Genomic DNA, 21,436 nt, shown 5'->3' on the forward strand with positions numbered 1-21,436 from the left:
GATACATGTGCGTGATGCCTTTCAAGAATCTCAGTACAATAGGGGACTTGAATAAGGATGGCTGATCAGGAAGCCTTAAGAAGGCGGAAAGGGCAGAAAGGTAGCCCTTGATAGTGCCCAGAGCAGAGCCCTGCTGGGCAAGAGAAAGAAGGAAGAGGAGAACCTCGGAAAGAGGGGCAGAAAGGGGATCCACAGCCTTTGCTGTGCACCATGCCACAAATCTGGTCCACCGGCAGGCGTATACCGACTTTGTGGAGGGACGCCTGGCTGCCAGAATCACATCACAGACTTCAGGAGGCAAGTCGAATGGCCTCAACTGTCGCCGCTCAATCTCCACGCATGGAGGTGGAGGCTGGACAGGTTTGGGTGGAGGACCGTCCCCTGCTGCTGCGACAGAAGGTCCTCCTGAAGGGGCAGGCGGATCGAGGGACCGACTGACATGCTGAGTAGCTCGGGATACCAGTATCTTCGAGCCCAGTCCGGAGCCACAAGGATAACTTGGGCCCGGTCGCGCCTGATCTTCTTCAGCACTCTGGGCAGAAGTGGTATAGGCGGAAAGGCGTACAACAGACCGCAACTCCACTCGCGCCGAAAGGCGTCGCCGAGCGAGTGCCGTCTTGGAAACTCCACCGCGCAGAACTGATGACATTGCGCGTTCTCTTCTGTGGCGAATAGATCTAACCAAGGCTCTCCCCATTGCTGAAAGAGGCCGTTCGCCACGTCCGAGTTCAGACGCCATTCGTGATCCACCGAGCACCGACGGCTGAGTTCGTCCGCCCTGGCGTTCAGAGAACCTGCCAGGTGTTGAACCGTCAGAGCCACGCCCTGACGTTCTAGCCATTGCCAGAGGCGCAGAGCCTCCTGGCAAAGGGTCCACGACCCCACACCGCCCTGTTTGTTGCAGTACCACATGGCGGTGGTGTTGTCCGTGAACACCTGCACTACACTCCCGTTGACAAAGGGGAGGAATGCCTTCAGTGCTAGGCGAATCGCCCGCAGCTCCAACATGTTGATATGGAGCCGGGACTCCGCCGGAGACCAGATGCCTCTGATCTCCGCCTCTCCCAAGTGGCCTCCCCAGCCCTGGAGGGACGCATCCGTCACAACTACGTGCTCCGGTTGGGGAAGGGAGAGGGATCTGCCCCTGACCCAATCGCGGTCCGTAAGCCACCACTGCAACTGTCTCGCAGTGCCCTCCGAGATCAGGACATGGTCGGACAGGTTGCCCTGATGCTGGGCCCACTGAAACTTCAGGTCCCACTGCAGAGCCCGCATCCGCCATCTGGCGTGATGCACCAGAAGGATGCAGGAGGCCATCAGCCCCAGAAGCCGCAGCGTCAACCTGACCGAAACCCGGGACAACGGCTGAAAGATGGGAATCAGAGCCTGAATATCCCGGACCCGCCGTTCCGGAGGATAAACCCGAAACTGCGCCAAGTCGAGAACCGCTCCGATGAAAAGGAGCTTTTGAGAGGGACACAGGTGTGATTTCGGCACATTGATGGAAAACCCCAGCTCGTGCAGGAGGTCTGCCGTCATCTGAAGGTGGTGGACGACTGTTTGGGGCGAGCCCGCCTTCAACAACCAGTCGTCGAGGTAGGGGAAGACTGAAACCCCTACCCGGCGCAGATGAGCTGCGACCACCGCCATCACTTTCGTGAACACCCGTGGGGCGCTGGTAAGGCCGAATGGGAGCACGATAAACTGAAAGTGCTCGTGGCCTACCGTGAACCGCAGGTAACGCCGGTGGGCCGGCAGGACGGGGATGTGAAAATACGCATCCTGCAAGTCCAACGCTACCATCCAGTCTTGAGGGTCTAGAGCAGCCAAGACCTGAGCCAAAGTCAACATCTTGAACTTCTCCTTCCGGAGGAAGCCGTTGACGTTCCGTAGGTCCAAGATAGGACGTAGGCCCCCTTTGTCCTTCTTGGGTACCAGAAAGTAGTGGGAGTAGCAACCACACCCTACTTCTGGCCCAGGAACGCGCTCGATGGCCCCCTTGGCCAAGAGGGCCGCAACTTCCTCCTGCAGAAGTGTCAAGTGGTCCCCCGACACACGGTGGTTCTGCGGTGGCATGGCTGGAGGAGTGGTCTCGAAGGGGAGGGAGTAGCCCCTTCGGACGAGCTGCAGCACCCACCTGTCCGACGTGATCGTGCGCCAGCGGGAGTGGTGATGGCGAACCCTGCCACCCACTGGCGTCACATGGGCCCGAAAGCTCGGACTAGGAAGATTTGGAGGCTGCTGCGGGGGGAGGTGTGGACTGACCTCGCCGCTGTCCCCTACCGCCACCCCGGCGGAATCCACGGCCGCCACCGCGCTGAGGAGCGTTCTGCGGTGCGTGGCTGGCAGCACTTATGGGACCGCCCCTTCTGTGGCCACGAAAGGAGCGAAACGAACCCGTTTGCTGGCGCTGGGTCGAAAGACCCAAGGACTTGGCCGTGACCCTGGAGTCCTTGAAGCGCTCAAGCGCGTTGTCCGCTTTGTCGCCGAACAGGCGACTGCCATCGAAAGGCATGTCCATGAGGGCATTCTGGACATCCGGCGAGAAGTTGGCGGATCTCAGCCAAGCATGGCGACGAATCGCCACCGTCGTGGACATAGCCCGCCCCAGCGAGTCGGTCGTGTCAAGACCACACCGTATGGAGTACCTCGCCGCGTCCCGGCCTTCAATCAAGGCCTGGTTGAGCTTGTCCCGCACCTCCTGCGGGCATTGCGGCAGACACTCCGCGACCGTATCCCACAGAGAGTGGGTGTAGCGGCCTAAGAGGCATGCGGTATTGCAAGACCGCAGTCCTGCACTCAAAGACGAGAAGACCTTCTTGCCAAATTGGTCATATCGCTTAGATTCCCGATCGGGCGGGGCCGTCGGGAATGCGGACTGGGAAGTGGAGGCTTGGATCACCAGACTCTCCGGGGAGGGATGGGTGGAGAGGAAGGCAGGGTCGTCCGAACACGGACGGTGACGCCTGGCAACGTTTCGGTCAACAGGTGAACCGGAAGCGGGCCTGGACCAGGTGCCCAAAAGGACATCCGTCAGGGCGTCATTAAACGGCAGCAGAGGCTCCTGTGGGCATGACTGCGGTTTGAATACCTCGGTGAGGATGTTAGGCTTCACCTTAGCGACGGGGAGCTCAAGGCTCAAGGCCTTGGCAGCCCTCATCAGTACCACCGAATAGGCAGCCCCAGCCTCCGACGCCACAGTGGGAGGCGAGACAAACCCAGGGTTAGGCGACTCGTCCAGACCACTGGCATCACCTAAGTCACCTACCCAGTCCACGTCGTACTGGCATGCTCGTGACAAAGGGTCCTCAGACCCCTCCCAACCCTCTCCATAATCGTCCTCATCGCCATAGTTCGAGTCAACGATATAGACCGGCTCCTCGGAGCCCAAGGGCCCCAACGGCGCCGGACTCGGCGTCGGACGATGCCGGTCCGACTCCGCGTCAGGAGTCAGAGAGGGAACGGGGGTGGCGCCACGCGGCGCCGGCGCCCCGACGCCGGCCGGAACCGACGGCGGAGTCACGGCGCCGCGCGGAGGCGGCACCACGGGTTGCCCCGATGGAATCGGCGCCGGAGAGGCCGGTTGACCAGCCGGCGACGACCCTGAAGGGCCCAGCGGCGCCGGGGCCGGAGCACCCGGCGGCGTCGGGGCCGGAGCACCCGGCGGCGTCGGGGCAGGTGCACCCGAACCGCTCGGGCCCCCAGACGGGACCGACGGGCCCGCAGGCGCCGTAGGCCCCGCCGGAGGAGACATCGCCCTCATAGCCATGAGGAACTCCTCAATCTCCTCGCGCGACGCGCCTTCCCCAGGGACCGACGGGTATGGGGCAGACGGCGTCGGCGACCCACGCGGGGCCGCGGGGGTGGGGCCACCCGAACCCCCGGCCGCATCATGCGGGCGTCGGGGGGAGTCGGGGGTACGATGACGACGCCCCGACTTCTTGTGTCGCTTACCTGAGGAACCGGAGGAATGGTGGCGACTCCCAGAGCGCTCATGGCGGCTCCGCGATCGTTCTCTCGACCGCTCCCTCGACCTCCGACCGGACCGGGACCGCTCCCGACGCGGGGCCGACACCCGGAGCTCGAGCAGCTTGCGGGACCGCTCCCGCCTAGCCTTACTCGTCAAGGCCCGGCAGTCGACGCAGGACTCCACGTCGTGGTCCGGGCCCAGACACCGGAGGCAGAGTCGATGGTGGTCGGTGACCGACATCAGGCAGTCGCACCCGTCGCAACTTTTAAAACCGGGCATCCTACCGGCACCTGAAGAAGAGTTAGATGTAACAAAAAACTTGGTCAAAAGACCGGAGTACTGCTCTTCGGATCTGCGCTAACTGGCGCGGAAAAAAGAAGAACTGACGTCAGCGTGCGGAGGCGGCGTCTATATACTCCAGCGACGTCATCACGGCGCACGACGCCGACGATGCGGAGCCGCAGGGGACGCCTGCAGACGACGCCTACCGACGCGCAGGGGTACTGCTACGCAAAAGTTTCCGGATCCAGACTGACGCCTGGGGATATTCTAAGGTAAGGAATCTAATACTAACCTGTTTCTTTCAGATACTGAAACTTTTCAGACTCTCACCCCAGTCACAGATCTGGGTTGAATCCATCATCGTTATTTAGCTAATTTTGTCAGCCCAGTTCAGACCCAGCCATATGCAAATACGTCTTGACCCTGCCCCCTGATCTGTGACTGGGGGTGAGTGTCTGAAAAGTTTCAGCGCTCCACCCATCATCTCCTTGTGTATGCTTAGTTTAGCATGGAAGCCTGTGTGCTACATGATAACGTTGGATGTTCATGGCCAAAGACTTTCACTTATACATAAAGGATATACTGCATAAATGTCATTTCTCAATTTAAAAGGGAAGGGGTTGGGGGTATGTATTCCCCATACCGTACTCAACAGAAAAAGGAAACTTGTTACATGTACTCAAATATTTTTTAAGCTTGTTGAATAGCAGTGGGGTTGGTGAGCGTCCCTGGCGAGACTCGAACCTGGTTCCCCAGCTTTGAGGTCGACTGCTCTAGCTGTTAGGCCACACCCTCCTCCGTTAGTCTAAGGGTACAGACGGCAGAGCTAGCGGAGGCTTTGCAAGCTGAAACATAATGATTTACCCAACTCTAATTAAAGTAGGCAACAATCGGTTTGGCAGGAAAGGTACTCTGACATGTTTGTGGCACAGCACCCTATCCACCAAACTCCAAATAAACCCTATAGCCTTTTTGGGTTACTACTAAACTGGGGTATACTGAGCCTCAATACAACTTTAGTTTTAAAAGGTATAAAGGTTTTAGTCCTATCCCTCTCCAACCTTAGTGTTATACATATGTATCTGTGCATGGCTGGTCAGTATGGAGGCGAATGGTTTTAAAATTAAAAAAAAGAGGTACATTCGAACCATCATGATTAGTAAAGAGATTCTCATGACAATGCAAATATATTATATTCTACTTAAATATTGGGTTAAATCTTTCCACTGATACCTGGGACAAAAGAAAGAGATGTCAGTTTACATACAGAATCGCTTTTGAGCTGCTTGACATATGTAGCTAATCAAGTTAAAGTCACAGGGTAGTATATGTGATACCCACACTTCCCATAGCCATTCATAATGCAGAAAAAAGATCTCTCTGTGGCTATGTGCTATTTTTAAACTGATGCAAGTGAGTCAGAACACACGGTGATGTAAAAGCAATTTGATAAAAATGCATCAGTTTAACTTTAAATTTGATTTAGACCATGGAATTTCTGAAACTAGTTATTGCTAAACTTCAAAATATGTATGCAATACTAGACATCAACTGCACACTGGACCAAAAGTGGCACTCCCCTTTTGATCTTTCCTTAAGCTAGCATGAATTGAAAATTTAAGTGGCACTTTTCAGCTTCTAGCAGCGAGCTAGTCATTCAGGGCATTTCAGTTCAGCAGTTACAAATCAGATATGGGCTACTAAAATATCCATGGGCTTAGCATTTGTGTTTAATTCAGTGTCGCTTAGCTTCTAAATACTCCTTTTGAGCTAACCTGTCGGTAAATCGTTTAAGGTCCCAAGAGCTCTCTCTAAAGAATGCAAATGCATCTCCTTAAAAGGCTGCAATCCCATTCCCACTTTTGAGTACCATTCCAGTGACATCAAACGGTCATTGACAATAACATCTAAAGCTAGAGGATTAATGACAAAATTGAAAACTTCATCTATGGCAATACCACTAACATAATCCATAGACTGAATCTGTCCTAATCGTGACTTGGTATGACCTAAAAAACAATATTGACAAAAATGATGTAGCTACATTAATACTCCTGGATCTTTCAGCACGTTTTGACATAGTCCACCATGGCATATCGAATGAAAGAAGTTGGCATAGCTGGCATTACTGTCAAGTGGATTTCCTTCTAACTAAACAACAAATCTCACACCTTTCTCTTAAAACCCTTACTAAGTAAAACAGGAGTTCCACAAGGATCAACTTTCTATACAATGAAAACACTTAGGCATATTGTGCCACATCTTTTATTCCTCAAAAGGTACAAGCAACAACATCACTCATACTCTCCAAACTTGACTACACTAACTGACTATGCACAGCATTCCACTCTCAACTATCAGGAGGTTACACAGAATCCAAAATTCAGCAGCAAGACTGCGTCTGCCTGTAAATTTATGAATCTACATCTCTCCAGTCCAGAAGGCTTTAAACTAGCTTCACACTGCCAGAATAACGATTTCAAACTACTCTGCTTCACACACAGAGCTATTCCAAGCTTATGATGAGCTGGGCTCGTCATGAGGCACAGTGAAGCTGTGCTCATGATGAGCTGGGCTCATCATAACGAACGCAGCCCGTCCCCGCTTGATTGATTCCCCGCCTGTGCAGGAGAATCAATCAGTGGGCGGAGTCGTGACGAGCCCAGCTCGTCATGAGCACAGTTCCACTGTGCCTCATGACAAGCTGGGCTCGTCACGAGCACCGCGGCGCCGCCCCCCCCCCCCCCTGCCCCTGCGCCGTGGGGGAATTACCCCCGCGGCAAAGGGGTGAATAGCAAATGAACAAAATTAATTCAAGCAAAAATCGCAAAATATTTCTAAACCAGAAACTTATGTTTCACACTGGCACTATACATTATATTTCAAGCCTGTAGGAAGTAAACTATTAGTTGCACTACTTTCTCTATTCAAGTTGCAAACTATACACCTCCCTACCTGCAAAGCTCAACGCCATTGAAAATCACTTAAAGTTCAGAAGAATGGTTAAGATCTGGTTATTCCTAGTGTGATCCAACATAGAATCCACAGAATCTCATTTTCTGTCTAGAGATAGATACCCTACAGCACCCACTGAGATCAAGGAAGTGGTAAATCAGCAGAATGCCTGTACAAACAACCGCTAATATCATGGAGAACCACTTCATCCAAGAAACATCCCACACACAAAGATATAACAGAACAATTAATGCCAACCCCAGGTTTGTCCTCACCTCAAAATCACAGCAGACAAACCTAACAACCTGCTATCTGAACATACCACATAACGTATTACCCCATATTTGGAAAAAGTGTACACAGTCAAACAATTTCAACCTAAGACACAACAATCAATTATGATTGCCCACAGGTACTCAACATTCACCCTTTCTTTTCTACTCTTTACAGTTCCCCAGATAATATCCTATCTCAATATTCCCAAAAAAAACACCCTGAATGAAAACTAACTTGATATATAGCTAGGGATAATTCTCTCTCCTATCTTCTATTTGGATGATACTCTCCTTATACTCCAGCCTCTGCCTGCCTTAGTACCTCTGAATACACCATACTCTGCCACATGTCTGGAGCCTTACTCTCTACTGTACTGCAGTAAACTAAACACAACCCTTCTTTATAAATCATAAACTGTCCCAGGAGACCATTTCCTCAATACCTAAACTTTTTCAAACCTATCTACTCATCCTACTCCCATAAATCACAATATTCCCTTCTGTGTAACCTACTTTGAGTTATCTAACGTCTTAGGGCCAGATGTATCAAAGGGTTTTAGCCATTCTGTGTCTATAGAAAAATGTGTTCGTACACCTGGCCCTTAGACCCTATACACTTACCTCATTTTTTTCACTTTCATGAACTCACTCTAATAATTATGCCTAGCTCCTATAAATCTAATTCATCACAAGAAACAGGAGGAAAAGATCCAGTTTCCTCGGTGCACCAATAATCAACACATTTATAATAATTAATAACCACTTGAATAGCCACTAATTCGGGGTTACAAAGGAGCGTCCCACCCACCAATAAGCGCCTCAGTGACTCATCAGCAGTAGAAAGCACTTCATAAATGCTATTACAATACAACACAATACAGTAGATGAACATATAACGTTTCCCACCAGATCAACTACATCCCTAATTTAACATATGACGTCCCACACCAGCTCATCAACTACACCACTGTCAGTCAGTTAATGAACTTTATTCGATCTGATTTCAACATAGATAATAAAAGTTACATTTTAAAAACATGAGAAAAACATTCTTTCTTAAAATTAATAAAACAGTCAATTAGAAGGACCCACTTGCAATCCCGGCACAATGGGGTTTCAAATACTACATTTGCACACAAATTCATAATTTAGATACTGTACTATATACATTATGAGAAATAATTAATCAAGCAATTTTCTTCGCCCAGCCAACTACTAACAAATAGATAAAATTAGATGAGTAAAACATCATTCACGATTTTGAAAATCCTTATAAAATGACACAATTTGTGCAAATCTTTTGTTATATCAGGTCTAGTTCAAATAGTTAGTATTCTTGTTATCTTTAAAAGAGGAAACTCGGATAAGTAAGTGACTGGGGTATACACAGTTCTTTCTCCCTTGTAAAAGAAGTCTCTTACGCATGCAGGCCCACAAAAATGATGCTACACAGAAACAAACATGAGGGTCATGGAGCTTTTTCGGGAAAAACAAAGTAATACGACATTGATTAAAATTATACTTCCTTAAAAGGGGTCAAATTTATCTATATCTCTGTTCTTTATAATAATGACAAAAGAAAAAGAGGTGAAGATCACATTACACTGATAGATTATCGCATGGGTATGGTGTCAGTTCAGTAAGAGAGTACTTTTTGGCTGGTAAGCCCAACATCAAAGCGATTAGGTTAGTCCGAAATCACAAAAGGATAAACCTATGCTTTAAGTTTCTTACAACTTTTAAATATGACTATTCGCCCTCCATTAGAGGTGGGTTCTGGTGGTGAGATTGTACAGCCGTTTTTGCATTCTAGTTTTCCCACCTTACAAAGGCTGCATTTGCTAGGAATAGAGTCTTGAGTTTCTTTTTTGGAAATTTGGAATAAGAACTCGGGTTTGTGTACAATTCAGGTAAGCCCAGCAAGTACAACGTGGATTTGACGTATTGTAACCATGAATTTAGGTGTGCCTTGTCCAATGACAAACAATTTTGTATTATGGCCTGGTTAAGATCCACTGTATTTCTTTTCCAAACTGAATGCCACAGCATGATCGGGGCAAGTCTCACTATGTCTGTTATGTAGGCTAGGCCCAGTTCTAGGTGGCAGACATAATTGAAGAATGAGGCAGGGAGAGAGGTTAACCTCTTCAGGAAGCCAACCTATATCTTCTGGAGAGAGTCTATTGGTACCATTATCCACAACCATGCACCATATGTTGTGGCCAAAACTGGTTTTGCAGAATAGATCTTTTATATTGTTGCTATGGGTTTTGAGCCCGGTTTCTTGATGAAGCTAGAAACTGCAACCAAAGTTCTTTCCATTGTCACTGCCCTGCATCCCACCATGTGTGACCAAGTTTGTTTACTATCAAATAGAACTTCTAAGTAGGAGAAGGTCTCCACTACAGCTCATTTCCTATTCCCAATAGGAAATGAGGGCAACCTAATGGGAAGGGGGACACCATGACAAAAGATTTAGACTCATTAACCTGTAAGTCCAAAGATGACATAAAACATGCATAGGCATCTATTAGGCGTTGGAGCACTATTCCTGTCCTGGCTATTAGGACAGCATCGTCCCCATACCCCAGGATCGGTAGTAGACCTGAGGGAAAGGATGGTATGTCTACCGTGGAACCAGATAAGGCGCTTCTACCCCATTTGTTTATAACAAGAACAAAAATAATGCAAGAACACAGCCTTGTCTAACTCCTCTCATGATTTGAAAGGGACTTGTGCATTCCCCATCCCTTCCGTAGTGAACACAGGCCGTTGACTGGGAATACATTTCATGGATTAGGTTAATCAGCTGGGGATCAATGCCCATCTCTGACATTATAGCCCATAACTTTACATGGCTTACAGAGTCGAAAGCTGTCGTTAAGTCCATGAAAGCCATGTAAATATGCCCTCCTTTTGCTGTAGTATACTTTGAGATGGTCAAACTCAGGTTCAGGCATTGATCAATCATGCCTCTACCCTTCTGAAACTCATACTGGGTTGGCATCAGGATGTTTTTTCCCTTGCCCAGTCCTCAAGCCTGTTCAGTAGAACACGGCCCAACAGTTTGGCAGTACAGTCTAAAAGGGGGATAGGACGATTATTCTGGGGGTTGGAATTATCACCCTTTTCGTGTATTGGGATGGTAATGCTAGTTTTCCAATATGGTAAAATTCTTAATAATTTCATTAAATATAATAGTTAACAGTAGGGCCCACAGCTCATAGTATTCTGAAAAGAAATCAATGGGAACCCCGTCTGGACATGGTGCTTAGCCACAACTACACTTGGCCAGTGCAATTCTCACTTCACCAAGGTTAAAAATCATAGGCTTACTTGGAAGCACCAAAGAATCAAGTGAGTCACCCCTCGACTCAGTCTTACTTCCAAAGATACTTTCAAAGTGTGTGTCTTTGTCCATGTGGTTCGCCAGGGTTTTTTTCAAGGTTGTTTTTAAAGAAAGGAGCATTTATGACTTTCCAAAATTCCTACTATTATTTGAGGAAGCAGCCTTAGCCAAACTTTCCCAAGCCTCTTCTACCACCTCAGTTTCCCTATTTTCCATAGAATTCTTGTTTATCTTACGTAGTTCCTTAATTAGGAGCTGGTCTCTGGGAGATGCTTTGAGAGCTCTACAAAGATCTTGTGAATCCCAGACACACGCCTCATCAAACCATCAAGTTTCCGGCCTCTCCTTGGTAGATTTAGGCAGTGGTAGAAGTGGGCGGGATCGGAAGGGCACGGCGTGCCCCTACTTTAAAAAATAATTTCAGTCCGTTCCTCTACTTCTTTCTTTCAGAAAATCGTCCCGGGAAGACAAGAATAGTCCAACTTAAAAACGATAACTTTTCTTTCAGCTTCCAGGGGGGGCTCGCACTTCTCTGTTTAACTCCAGAGGCTGCAGCAGCCCCTCCCTGAGCTCGCACAGACTGAGGGCAGGCCCCTTGTCATTCCCATTGAGGCTGATTACCCCCTTTGGAATGACAATGCGCCCCCTCTCTGCCTTTAGCAAGTCATGTGCCAGTGAGATTTGAGTTAGTGATTACAGAGGAGCTTTCCCCAAACTGAGTACTGTGGGGAATTTGCCCCCTTGTGTAATTTGTCAATGGTGTATACAGAGACAACTGGGCAGGAGCAGTGACGGGACAGAAGAGGCGCCAGGAAAGGAGAGGTAATGGGGCAGGAGAGATGACCGGGCAGAAGAAGTAACGGGCAGGAGAATTGACAGGGCAGGGGAAGTGACAGCGTAGGAGAAGTGACAGCATAGGAGAAGTGACAGGGCAGGAGAAGTGACGGGGCAGGAGAAGTGACGGGGCAGGAGAAGTGACGGGCAGGAGAGGTGATGGGACAGGAGCAGTGACGAGACAGGAGCGGTGATTAGGCATGAGCAGGAGCGGTAACCGGGCAGGAGCAGTGAACGGATAGGGGCAGTGAACGGGGCAGGAGAAGTGATGGGACAGGAAAAGTGATGGGACAGGAAAAGTGATGGGACAGGAGAAGTGATGGGACAGGAGAAGTGATGGGATAGAGAAGTGATCGGGCTGGAGCAGTGAACGGGCAGGAGCAGTGAACGGGCAGGAGCGGTGATGGGCAGGAAAAGTGACGGGCAGGAGCAGTGACTGGGCAAGAGCAGTGACGGGACAGGAGCAGTGATGGGGCAGGAGCATTGTCAGGGCAGGAGAGGCAACAGGAAAGGAGAGGTGAGTGGGCAGGAGTAGTGACCGGGCAGGAGTGGTGACCGGGTGGGGGTGGTGACCGGGTGGGGGTGGTGACCGGGTGGGAGTGGTGACCGGGCGGGAGTGGTGACTGGGCAACAGTAATAATGGGACAGGAGTAATGACAGGGCAGTAGAAGTGACGGGGCAGGAGAAGTGACTGGGCAGGAGAGGTGATGAGTCAGGAGAGGTGAGGGGTCAGGAGAGGTGACGGGTCAGGAGAGGTGATGGGTCAGGAGAGGTGACGGGTCTGGAGAGGTGACGGGGCAGGAGAAGTGACGGGGCAGGAGAAGTGACGGGCAGGAGAGGTGACGGGACACAAGCAGTGACGGGACAGGAGCGGTGATTAGGCATGAGCAGGAGCGGTAACCGGGCAGGAGCAGTGAACGGATAGGGGCAGTGAATGGATAGGAGCAGTGAACGGGGCAGGAGAAGTGATGGGACAGGAAAAGTGATGGGAAAGGAAAAGCGATGGGGCAGGAGAAGTGATGGGGCAGGAGAAGTGATGGGATGGAGAAGTGATCGGGCTGGAGCAGTGAACGGGCAGGAGCAGTGAACGGGCAGGAGCAGTGAACGGGCAGGAGCGGTGACAGGCAGGAAAAGTGACGGGGCAGGAAAAGTGACGGGGCAAGAGCAGTGATGGGGCAGGAGCAGTGACTGAGTGGGCAGGTGTGGTGACCGGGCAGGAGTGGTGACCGGGCGGGGGTGGTGACCAGGCGGGAGTGGTGACCGGGCGGGAGTGGAGACGGGGCAAGAGTAATGATGGGACAGGAGTAATGACGGGGCAGGAGAAGTGACAGGGCAGGAGAGGTGACGAATCAGGAGAGGTGACGGGTCAGGAGAGGTGATGGGTCAGGAGAGGTGACAGGTCAGGAGAGGTGACGGGTCAAGAGAGGTGACGGGGCAGGAAAGGTGACGTGGCAGGAGAGGTGATTAGGCAGGAGAAGTAACCGGGCGGGAGCAGTGAAAGGAGAGGAGCAGTGAAAGGACAGGAGCAGTGAACGGGGCAGGACGGGTGGATGGGGCAGGAGCGGTGAATGGGGCAGGAGCAGTAAACGGGGCAGGAACAGTGAACGGGGCAGGAGCGGTGAACGAGGCAGGAGCGGTGAACGAGGAAGGAGTAGTGAAAGAGGCAGGAGCGGTGAACAGGGCAGGAGCGTTGAACGGGGCAGGAACGGTGAATGGGGCAGGAGCAGTGTTCGGGGCAGGAGAAGTGACGGGGCAGGAGAAGCGACGGGGCAGGAGCAGTGATGGGGCAGGAGCAGTGATGGGGCAGGAGAGGCGACAGGGCAGGAGAGGCGACAGGGCAGGAGAGGCGACAGGGCAGGAAAAGCGACAGGACAGGAGAAGTGACGGGCAGGTGATGTGATGGACAGGTGACGTGAAGGGCAGGAGAGGTGATGGGGCAGGAGAAGTGACGAAGCAGGAGAAGTGATGGGGCAGGAGCGGTGATTAGGCATGAGCAGGAGTGGTAACCGGGCAGGAACGGTGAACGGACAGGAGCAGTGAACGGGGCAGGAGCAGTGAACGGGGCAGGAGCAGTGAACGGGGCAAGAGCAGTGAACGGGGCAGGAGCAGTGAACGGGGCAGGAGCAGTGACAGGATAGGAGAAGTGACAGGACAGGAGAAGCGACGGGATAGGAGAGGCGACAGGGCAGGAGAGGCGACAGGGCACGAGAAGCGACAGGGCAGGAGAGGCGACCGGGCAGGAGAGGCGACCGGGCAGGAGAGTTGACCGGGCAGGAGAGGTGACGGGCAGGAGAAGTGATGGGCAGGAGTGGTGATGGGGCAGGAGTGGTAATGGGGCAGGAGAGGTGACCGGCAGGAGCAGTGACCGGGCAGGAGCGGTGACTGGGCAGGAGCGGTAAACAGGGCAGGAGCGGTGAACAGGGCAGGAGCGGTGAACAGGGTAGGAGCGGTGAACAGGGCAGGAGAAGTGACCAAGGCAGGCAAAGTGAACAGGGCAGGCAAAGTGAACAGGGCAGGCAAAGTGAACAGGGCAGGAGAAGTGACGGGCCAGGAGAAGTGACTTGAACTTATGTTCCTTGCCTATTTATTTATATACTACTGCATGACATCCACTGATGTGTCTGCAAAGCAAACCTGTCGCCCTGAATTTTTGTTGTGAATTTTGACCCCTTGTCCTGAACTTTTACACTCACCATCCTGAATTTGCGCCCATGCTAGTTGGCCACCCTACTCTGCAGTGCCCACGACCTCCTCCTCCTTCCCTTTAATCTAGGGGCCTGCAAAGCAACACTGAAAGGGCCATCAGACAAATGTGAATTAACTATTGACACAACAGAGCAGAGCAGATTGTTGGCAATGCAATATCGGCCCTTGATTAGCAGTGGACTCCAGAACAAGGAGTGTAAAATCCTCTGTGTAGAGGATGCTGTGGTGCAGGAAGGCACACAAACTAGTTTATCTTAACAAACCGACTACACTGAACAGGGTATCTGTGCACCCTAAACTGGAAACACAGTGATCCATGCCGTTTATATCTAGTAATCATACATATCTGCAGTATTGCATTGAAAGAGGTAACTATGCCATACTGGCCGTTCCAGGCATCAGGCGTTTCCCAGGGCGACTTGAAGGGTAGGGGGCCAGTTTAGTTTGGGGAGGCCGGTGTTGTACAAGTGCAGGAGTTGTAAAAACACTGCAAAGTTCTTTGTATATTCAGCAGGTTTCGTTCAACAATACAAGTGCCAAGATAACTTTGGTGATCAATGTTCCTGCTGGAGAGACATGTTTTGTCTAGTGGCTGTTTTACTCACCTAAGGTAGTGCAGAGGGGTAATATGCCTGCTGGAAAGAACAGTACCATGTATATCAAAGAGCAATATTTTATGTGCATAATTCAGTGGGTACTGCTTTGTGTTCACTTCCCGAATGAAAGGACACTTGAATACATATGGCCTGGCAGTTCGGGCTGGACTGTTCTCATTGGGTGCAAGATCAAGACTGATTTGCATATGGCTGGGTCCAAACTGGAATGGCATTATGAGCCAAAAAATGATGGATTTAGGCCCAGATCTCTGTACTGGGGTGAATGTATGACATTGTTCTGCATTCTGTCCACCAGTTTTTTGCTATATTATGATTGAGCTGCTAGCTGGCTGACATGAATATGAAGGAGCCTTTGTGGGTTTCCGTGAGTCTAGATTCTCCTGAAGAGTCCCTTTCTCTTCTGAGCACTGCTAAACACATGTGTACAGGAGAAGCCTTGTATTCATGTCCTCAATGTTTGAGACTAAAAATACTCAATTCCTTCTCCAATTAATCTGCAATTGAAGCCAAGCTCGCACCAAACTTATTATTATATCAGTTTATCAGTAGCCAAACCTGCGTACTTCCTCCTTTAAAAACTAAGAAGTGGAAATTTGGGGAGGAGGATTCAAATGTTGTGATCTTAATATTTAGGGTGTTAAAATTAAAGTGACCAAACCCCCTTTAGCTCTACCTGATGAGGAAGGGACAGCATAGGTTTGGAAGATCGATAACCATTGATAAATATTGGATCTGTTGCCCATGTCCCATGAAAATATAGTATGTCTCTGGTCTGCCAAATTAATGCCCACTCAGTTAAAGCCTGCTTAGTAGCAATACCTGCAACATTCCAAAGAGCTATTAGTACCACGCACTCTTGGTATCCCGACCCACACACGGGGGCCAGAGCTCCTCCATCACATGTTCGCTCATAGTGGCTGTTTACATTATCAGTCTCACCCTCCTTAGATATTTTCGCCTGGTTCGCAGGCGCCAGTGCTGCTGGAGTGGTTGCCATCTCATTAATGCTATTCAAAATACCAGTTAAGCCCCCCTTAAGTAGTCAATCACAGGACTCAAGGTCAACCAAAGGCGTAAATCGTTTTTATGACTCAAACCACGTCTCCAATCTATGGGGCTAGTGGATACTTGTGTCACAGGTATGGGCGGGCATGAGGAAACGTCTAAGGCTCTTGGGTTGAGTGGGTACAATTGTGGAGTTAGTCTATAAAATGTTGCTAGTTGGGAGACATTGATATGTGATCTAAGGCGGGGAGCATTTGTACAAGCCCATAACACATTTCTTACCACATACTGGTTATTAAAATTAACCACCACACAGTCACCATTTATCACTTTGACAGAAGGACCCATCCATCCTGCCCTCCTTTCCATAATGATATGAGTGTCCAGTCTATTGCCCCAGGGACAAAATCCTTTGACGTGAGTACTAAGCCAGTGAAGGGCTTTAGCCATTAGCTGGTCTGTTGATTCCCTCTGGCCCCTTGTCAGTGGGGGTACGTCGACCAAGACCACAACATACGGCAAGCTGCCTGGGGAAGAGCTAGGGTTTGAGACTGCTATTCCAGCCTGGCAAGGGCCTAAACTATGTGAAGTCTCCACCACCTGTCTCTTTCTTAAACCTATTGTTTGTGGGTTTGCCTGAGCTTCATGGGCAGATATACTATTGCTCCCCTGGGTGCTACTATTTACACAAGTCTGCGACGTTATAGGAGGTGTGGGAGGGATGTAATGGGGAATGTTTGATAGCATCTGAGGGTTTAGAAGGTATGTATGATTTCCTTACTTTAGGTCCTTGTTCTTCTATCTGGGTTCACCAAGGACCCTGGTACTTGACCTGATACGGGCCCATTGATGAGGAGATCCGGTTTCTCCTCGTTATGCCCCAATCTACTTTTCAGTGGCTCAAACAGTTTAAGGACTACCTTTTCCATTTTCCTAAAGTTGTCCCAGCAAACCTCCACCCCAGAGTCTTTTCCCGGGTGTGACGATGCTGCAACCGTGGGGTCTAAGACAGGTTTTTTAGCTATAGGCGCCCTCCAAGTCTTCAGTTTCTACTCCCTCCAGGCCTCTTCCTTTTAACTACCAGCTCAACTATAGAGTTGTTAGATACGGGTAATTCCAGATAGGGCAGTAAAGCAAGCACAGGCAGAGAGTTTTTGGGAGTGGCATGTGGCTCAACAGCACTGTCGGCTGAATGAGTAAAGGAAGGGGCTCCATAAGCTCAATTTCCTGTGATAAAACATTTGCGGCTCTAACCAGGAAGGAGTCTAGGGTATGCACTACATATTGCATCGTAGTACTCACCTTTTGATGCATGATCTAATTAGACTTGTGTTGGCAATTATAGTTCCAACTCCATAGAGTGCAGAGAGCAACTATGTTCATTTAGTTCAATTAATTTTCTCTTTCACTATATGGTCCCTTTAGATCTAAAAAACCCCAATAAACATCGGAATATTAACGTCCTCACACTCTATGGACTTGGAACTAAAATTGCCAACATGAGTCTAATTAGATCGTGCATCAAAAGGTGTGTCCTACGGTAAAATATGTATAAGTGGTTGCATTTAGCAGATAGAGTAGTGGAGATTCTGACTTACTTTTTTCTTTCAGGCTTTATGCAATATGCCTTAAGTTATCCCTGAATTTACCACAGATCCTCCTTCAAAACACTTTGATTATATTTTTTCTAAAGTAAGTACTTTGTATTATTAATTAATATATACTATCTCAAATACCTCAATTATTATATCTTATTTGAGGTTTTGCCTTATTTTAAGAACCCTATGCACGCCATGATTAATATGCAGTTGTGATAAGGTGTAATAAGTGGAGGATTTTATTATGATTCAGCACTACAAGATAGATTGTATCATCTTGATCGACATATCTGCCCTACAAAAGGTATGGTCCTTCTTTGGGTTTCACCTACATATTTATTTTAGAGTATTCTCCTAGAAGGTAGTCCAGGTTTAGCCAGTATACCTTTGTAAATCGGGAGAATTGGACCAATGATTATTAGATTTCTAGTTGTTTGAATAAAATAAAATATTTAGATGTGTTCTCTAAATGTAAAGAGATTATGAGTATGCAAATGCATTAGGAGTCAAATACAGAACAATCTTTTAATTGTACTAATAATTGTAATTTGCTTTTTAATAAATTGGAAAAAGAGTTATTAACCATAGAATGTTGTTAATATAGGAAGTCCTTTGAGAATGAGCCACTGCAAATACAAAGATAATAGATAATTTTTCTGTTTTATAGTGATCATAATGAAACAAATCAATAATTGTCCTGAAGAAGGTGATGATAATTTGACTGTTTCACCAAAACGCTGCGTCAACAGATACACTTAATTTGAGCACATTATGCCCAAAGGAACTTTTATTCCTATTGATTTTTCCATTTTCTGGATCTTTTAAATGATCATGAGAATTTTATGAATTCATCTACTGCAGGGCAGGACTGGGAACAGAAACCGGCCCTGGCAAACTGCTCAGCCCCCCTTGCCCCCACCCCCCGGGTGAGGGGGAGTGCAGCCGAGCAATTTGCGTTGGCCGGTTTCGGCCGATTTTGTTACAGGGGGCCGATATTGCGACCCCCGGTAACAAAAACGGCCCCCCTGGGGCGCAAAACCTGCCCTCACCCTAGCGGACTACCAGGGAAATGCCAGTGCCCGGTATGGCCAGTCCGGCCCTGATCAACTGTGTTTTTATGATTGTGGATAATATTTTATGTATGAAGTAGTTAAGTGTAAATATATGCAACCATTGTCTTTAATATTTATAAAAATTGAATAATAAAACATTTCTAAAGAAATAATGTTTAAAGTTGATCAATGATCTAAATGTATTTGCTCTTTTGTATTCTTTTCTTCTTTTTTTCGGCTCAAGGACTACTTTAGTCTTAAGGCTAACAGTGAGCATGTCTAATGCAAGTTGATTTGTTTTAGTAATATTTTATATATTTTGATGGTCTATTGAGTTCCACTTCTTCTGATTTTTCTAAGGTTTACACAGGGAGTTAACCCTCCTAATAGTCACATAGTTTCATTAATGTGATTTTTACCTAACTGTGCAGATGTAACCCCTTGCATTTATGTTTTGGCTAAATACTTTTTTTTTTTTTTTTTAAATAAAAAAAGTACAAACAAGCACTGGCGAATTCAATAGGTCTGGCCTTCGCTGCCAGCCATTTATTGGCTTTTCCAGTGCTTGTTTTATCCAGACTTTGTAAACTTAATTGCTGGGGGAGCTGTGGCACACTCACCAATATAGCAAAATCAGTGGCTAAAACATAAATGTTTTTCAATTTAAAAAATGCACATTGTCATGGAGTCCTGCCAATAAAGGGGAACTACTTTGTGTTTGGATGTACTCGTTGTGAAAGGGAGAAATGCTGTCACTCAACAGTCAAATTAATTAATGGCTGAAATGGGCTGACCAATTCCCCCACGTGATATGCTTTAGTGGTTGGAAGAAAATGGGAATGGCAGAACAGCTCACTAACGGGTGAAGATGACTAGATGAAAGACCCTGAAAGTATACTATGTATATATAATTTTATTAAAATGAAAAGGGCTTAGTTAACAACAGTCCTAGAATTGTCAAGCCATGAACCATATATGCTTATGTGCAGAGTCTAATATGGTTTTTATTTCCAATGTTGAGGGAGGAAAATGGCAGTATAACACACTTGAGGCTTCCCTTCTCGTGTGTTCAGGCCACCCTCCACACTTACCAATGTCAATAAACAGAATATTAAACAAAACTCTACACATATATTGTTATCTGCCAATTCATCTCAACCCAGTTCAATAACATGAAAAAAATACGAGCGCAAAAGCCTTGATCCTTTAAAGGTAATAACTGCACATAAACCTCCCTCCGTCATCAAAGAACCTTACAATACTCTAGTGGTGTACTTACCATGTCTAACTCGTTGGGTTTCGTACAGCTGGATGAGTTTGAGAATCCAGGGTGGGTGATTGATAAGGCCTGCTTCATCAGTCTGCTTTTCAATGGCGGACTCCAGCTCAGGGTACCCAGCTTTATCAAGGGTGATCCCAGGGAACAAGTCATTGATCAGGCTCATGAACAATGGCTCATCTTCGTCCACCTGCATGGTCAAAGAAGAAGAATAAAAGAAGGCGGATTAAAACCCTTTAATTATATGGGTAAAAATGGACACTCTCATTAGGCAATTACTGCTAATTGTATTGACAAGTGGGGTAGGAATTAGGTAAAGTGACAAGGTAATGACTCACATCAATGTAAAACTGTAGTACTTATGATAATTTTCAGAAATAAAGTACATCTTCACCTTAAAGTTGTTGTACCAAGATAGTCAATATATGTGCAAAACGTAACGTGATATGCCACTTTTTCAGGTACACAAGCACATACTCCATAATCGCATTTTAACTTTCAGTAGCTAGGTTATACTAACCCATGTCCAGTTATTAGTCTGCAGCTAGCATTTGCATAAGTCTTATGTTATCAACCTAAGGAAGAATACATCATACAAACACTGGGTTGCAAATAAATTGGTGAGAGTGGGGTGATGAGGAGAGGCCAGATCATATGAAGAACTCATTTTACAGTATGAGTTCTTCCTGAGACCAACGCAATTTCAAAGCACTCCTTGTGGAATTTCACGCAGGCAGATATTTAACATAGCCTTGGTTGCAACAGACTTCTAGAACAATCTAAGGCAATAACTGGGATGAGATTGGAGACGAATTGTATATTTCTCTATGAAATGTATAATTGAATAATGATTATGCTCGTTTTAAAATGTTAAAATGTTGACTATTGAAATTTTTGTTTATAAATGGATTTTATTGTATTTTTTATAGTATGCTTTTATGGACATTATTGTATGATCCGAATAAAGCTTGATTTGATTTGAGTTGGATTGTGTGTAGAAGACAGATTCCAATAAGTATTCATTTAAATTGTTTATTTACATGCCCAATGCTGCGCCAAGAAGAAAAACAGTACAATGGACCATTGACTTCATGTCAGTCAGGGCCAGTGAACGGAAATTAATTTTAGTGGTCATGGGCAAAGTTTGGGTCAGGCAGTACCCAGTAATTGTGACATGCTCAAGAGGACTCCTTTTTGGAAGTATTAGTAAGTGAAAATGTAGGTGAAAGGGACTGGGCTTATGGCAACAAGAAAGATAGGAGCCAGACGTCAAAGGTATTAATTGTAACCCAAACAATTAAATAAATTGTGACATCGAAGAGATTAGTCAAGATGTAATACATGTCTACCCTCTACCATATGAGTACTCTCTTAAGCATCACAGTATATGTTTTCTGACAGGCTGAATAGCATGCTTTATTGCTAGAAGGAGCCCTTCAAGCATAGTTTAAAAAATGTCAACAGAGACTGTAGATCAAATGTATGAGGCTCTCGAGTGGAAAGAAATTGCCACA

The 21,436-nt window shown here is 47.6% G+C and overlaps 1 protein-coding gene across 1 annotated transcript in view; it reads right to left on the minus strand.

Moving 5' to 3' along the window:
* Window positions 1–21,436, minus strand: part of LOC144828114 (dynein axonemal heavy chain 5-like) — a 1,079,012-nt gene that overhangs the window by 714,878 nt on the left and 342,698 nt on the right. The window contains exon 45 of the mRNA XM_078686235.1: window positions 19,923–20,112. Within this exon, the coding sequence (XP_078542361.1) occupies window positions 19,923–20,112 (190 nt within the window). The remainder of the gene's footprint in view (window positions 1–19,922; window positions 20,113–21,436) is intronic.

The sequence above is a fragment of the Lissotriton helveticus genome, chromosome 4_1 (assembly GCF_964261635.1).
Source record: "Lissotriton helveticus chromosome 4_1, aLisHel1.1, whole genome shotgun sequence".
NCBI lineage: Eukaryota > Metazoa > Chordata > Amphibia > Caudata > Salamandridae > Lissotriton > Lissotriton helveticus.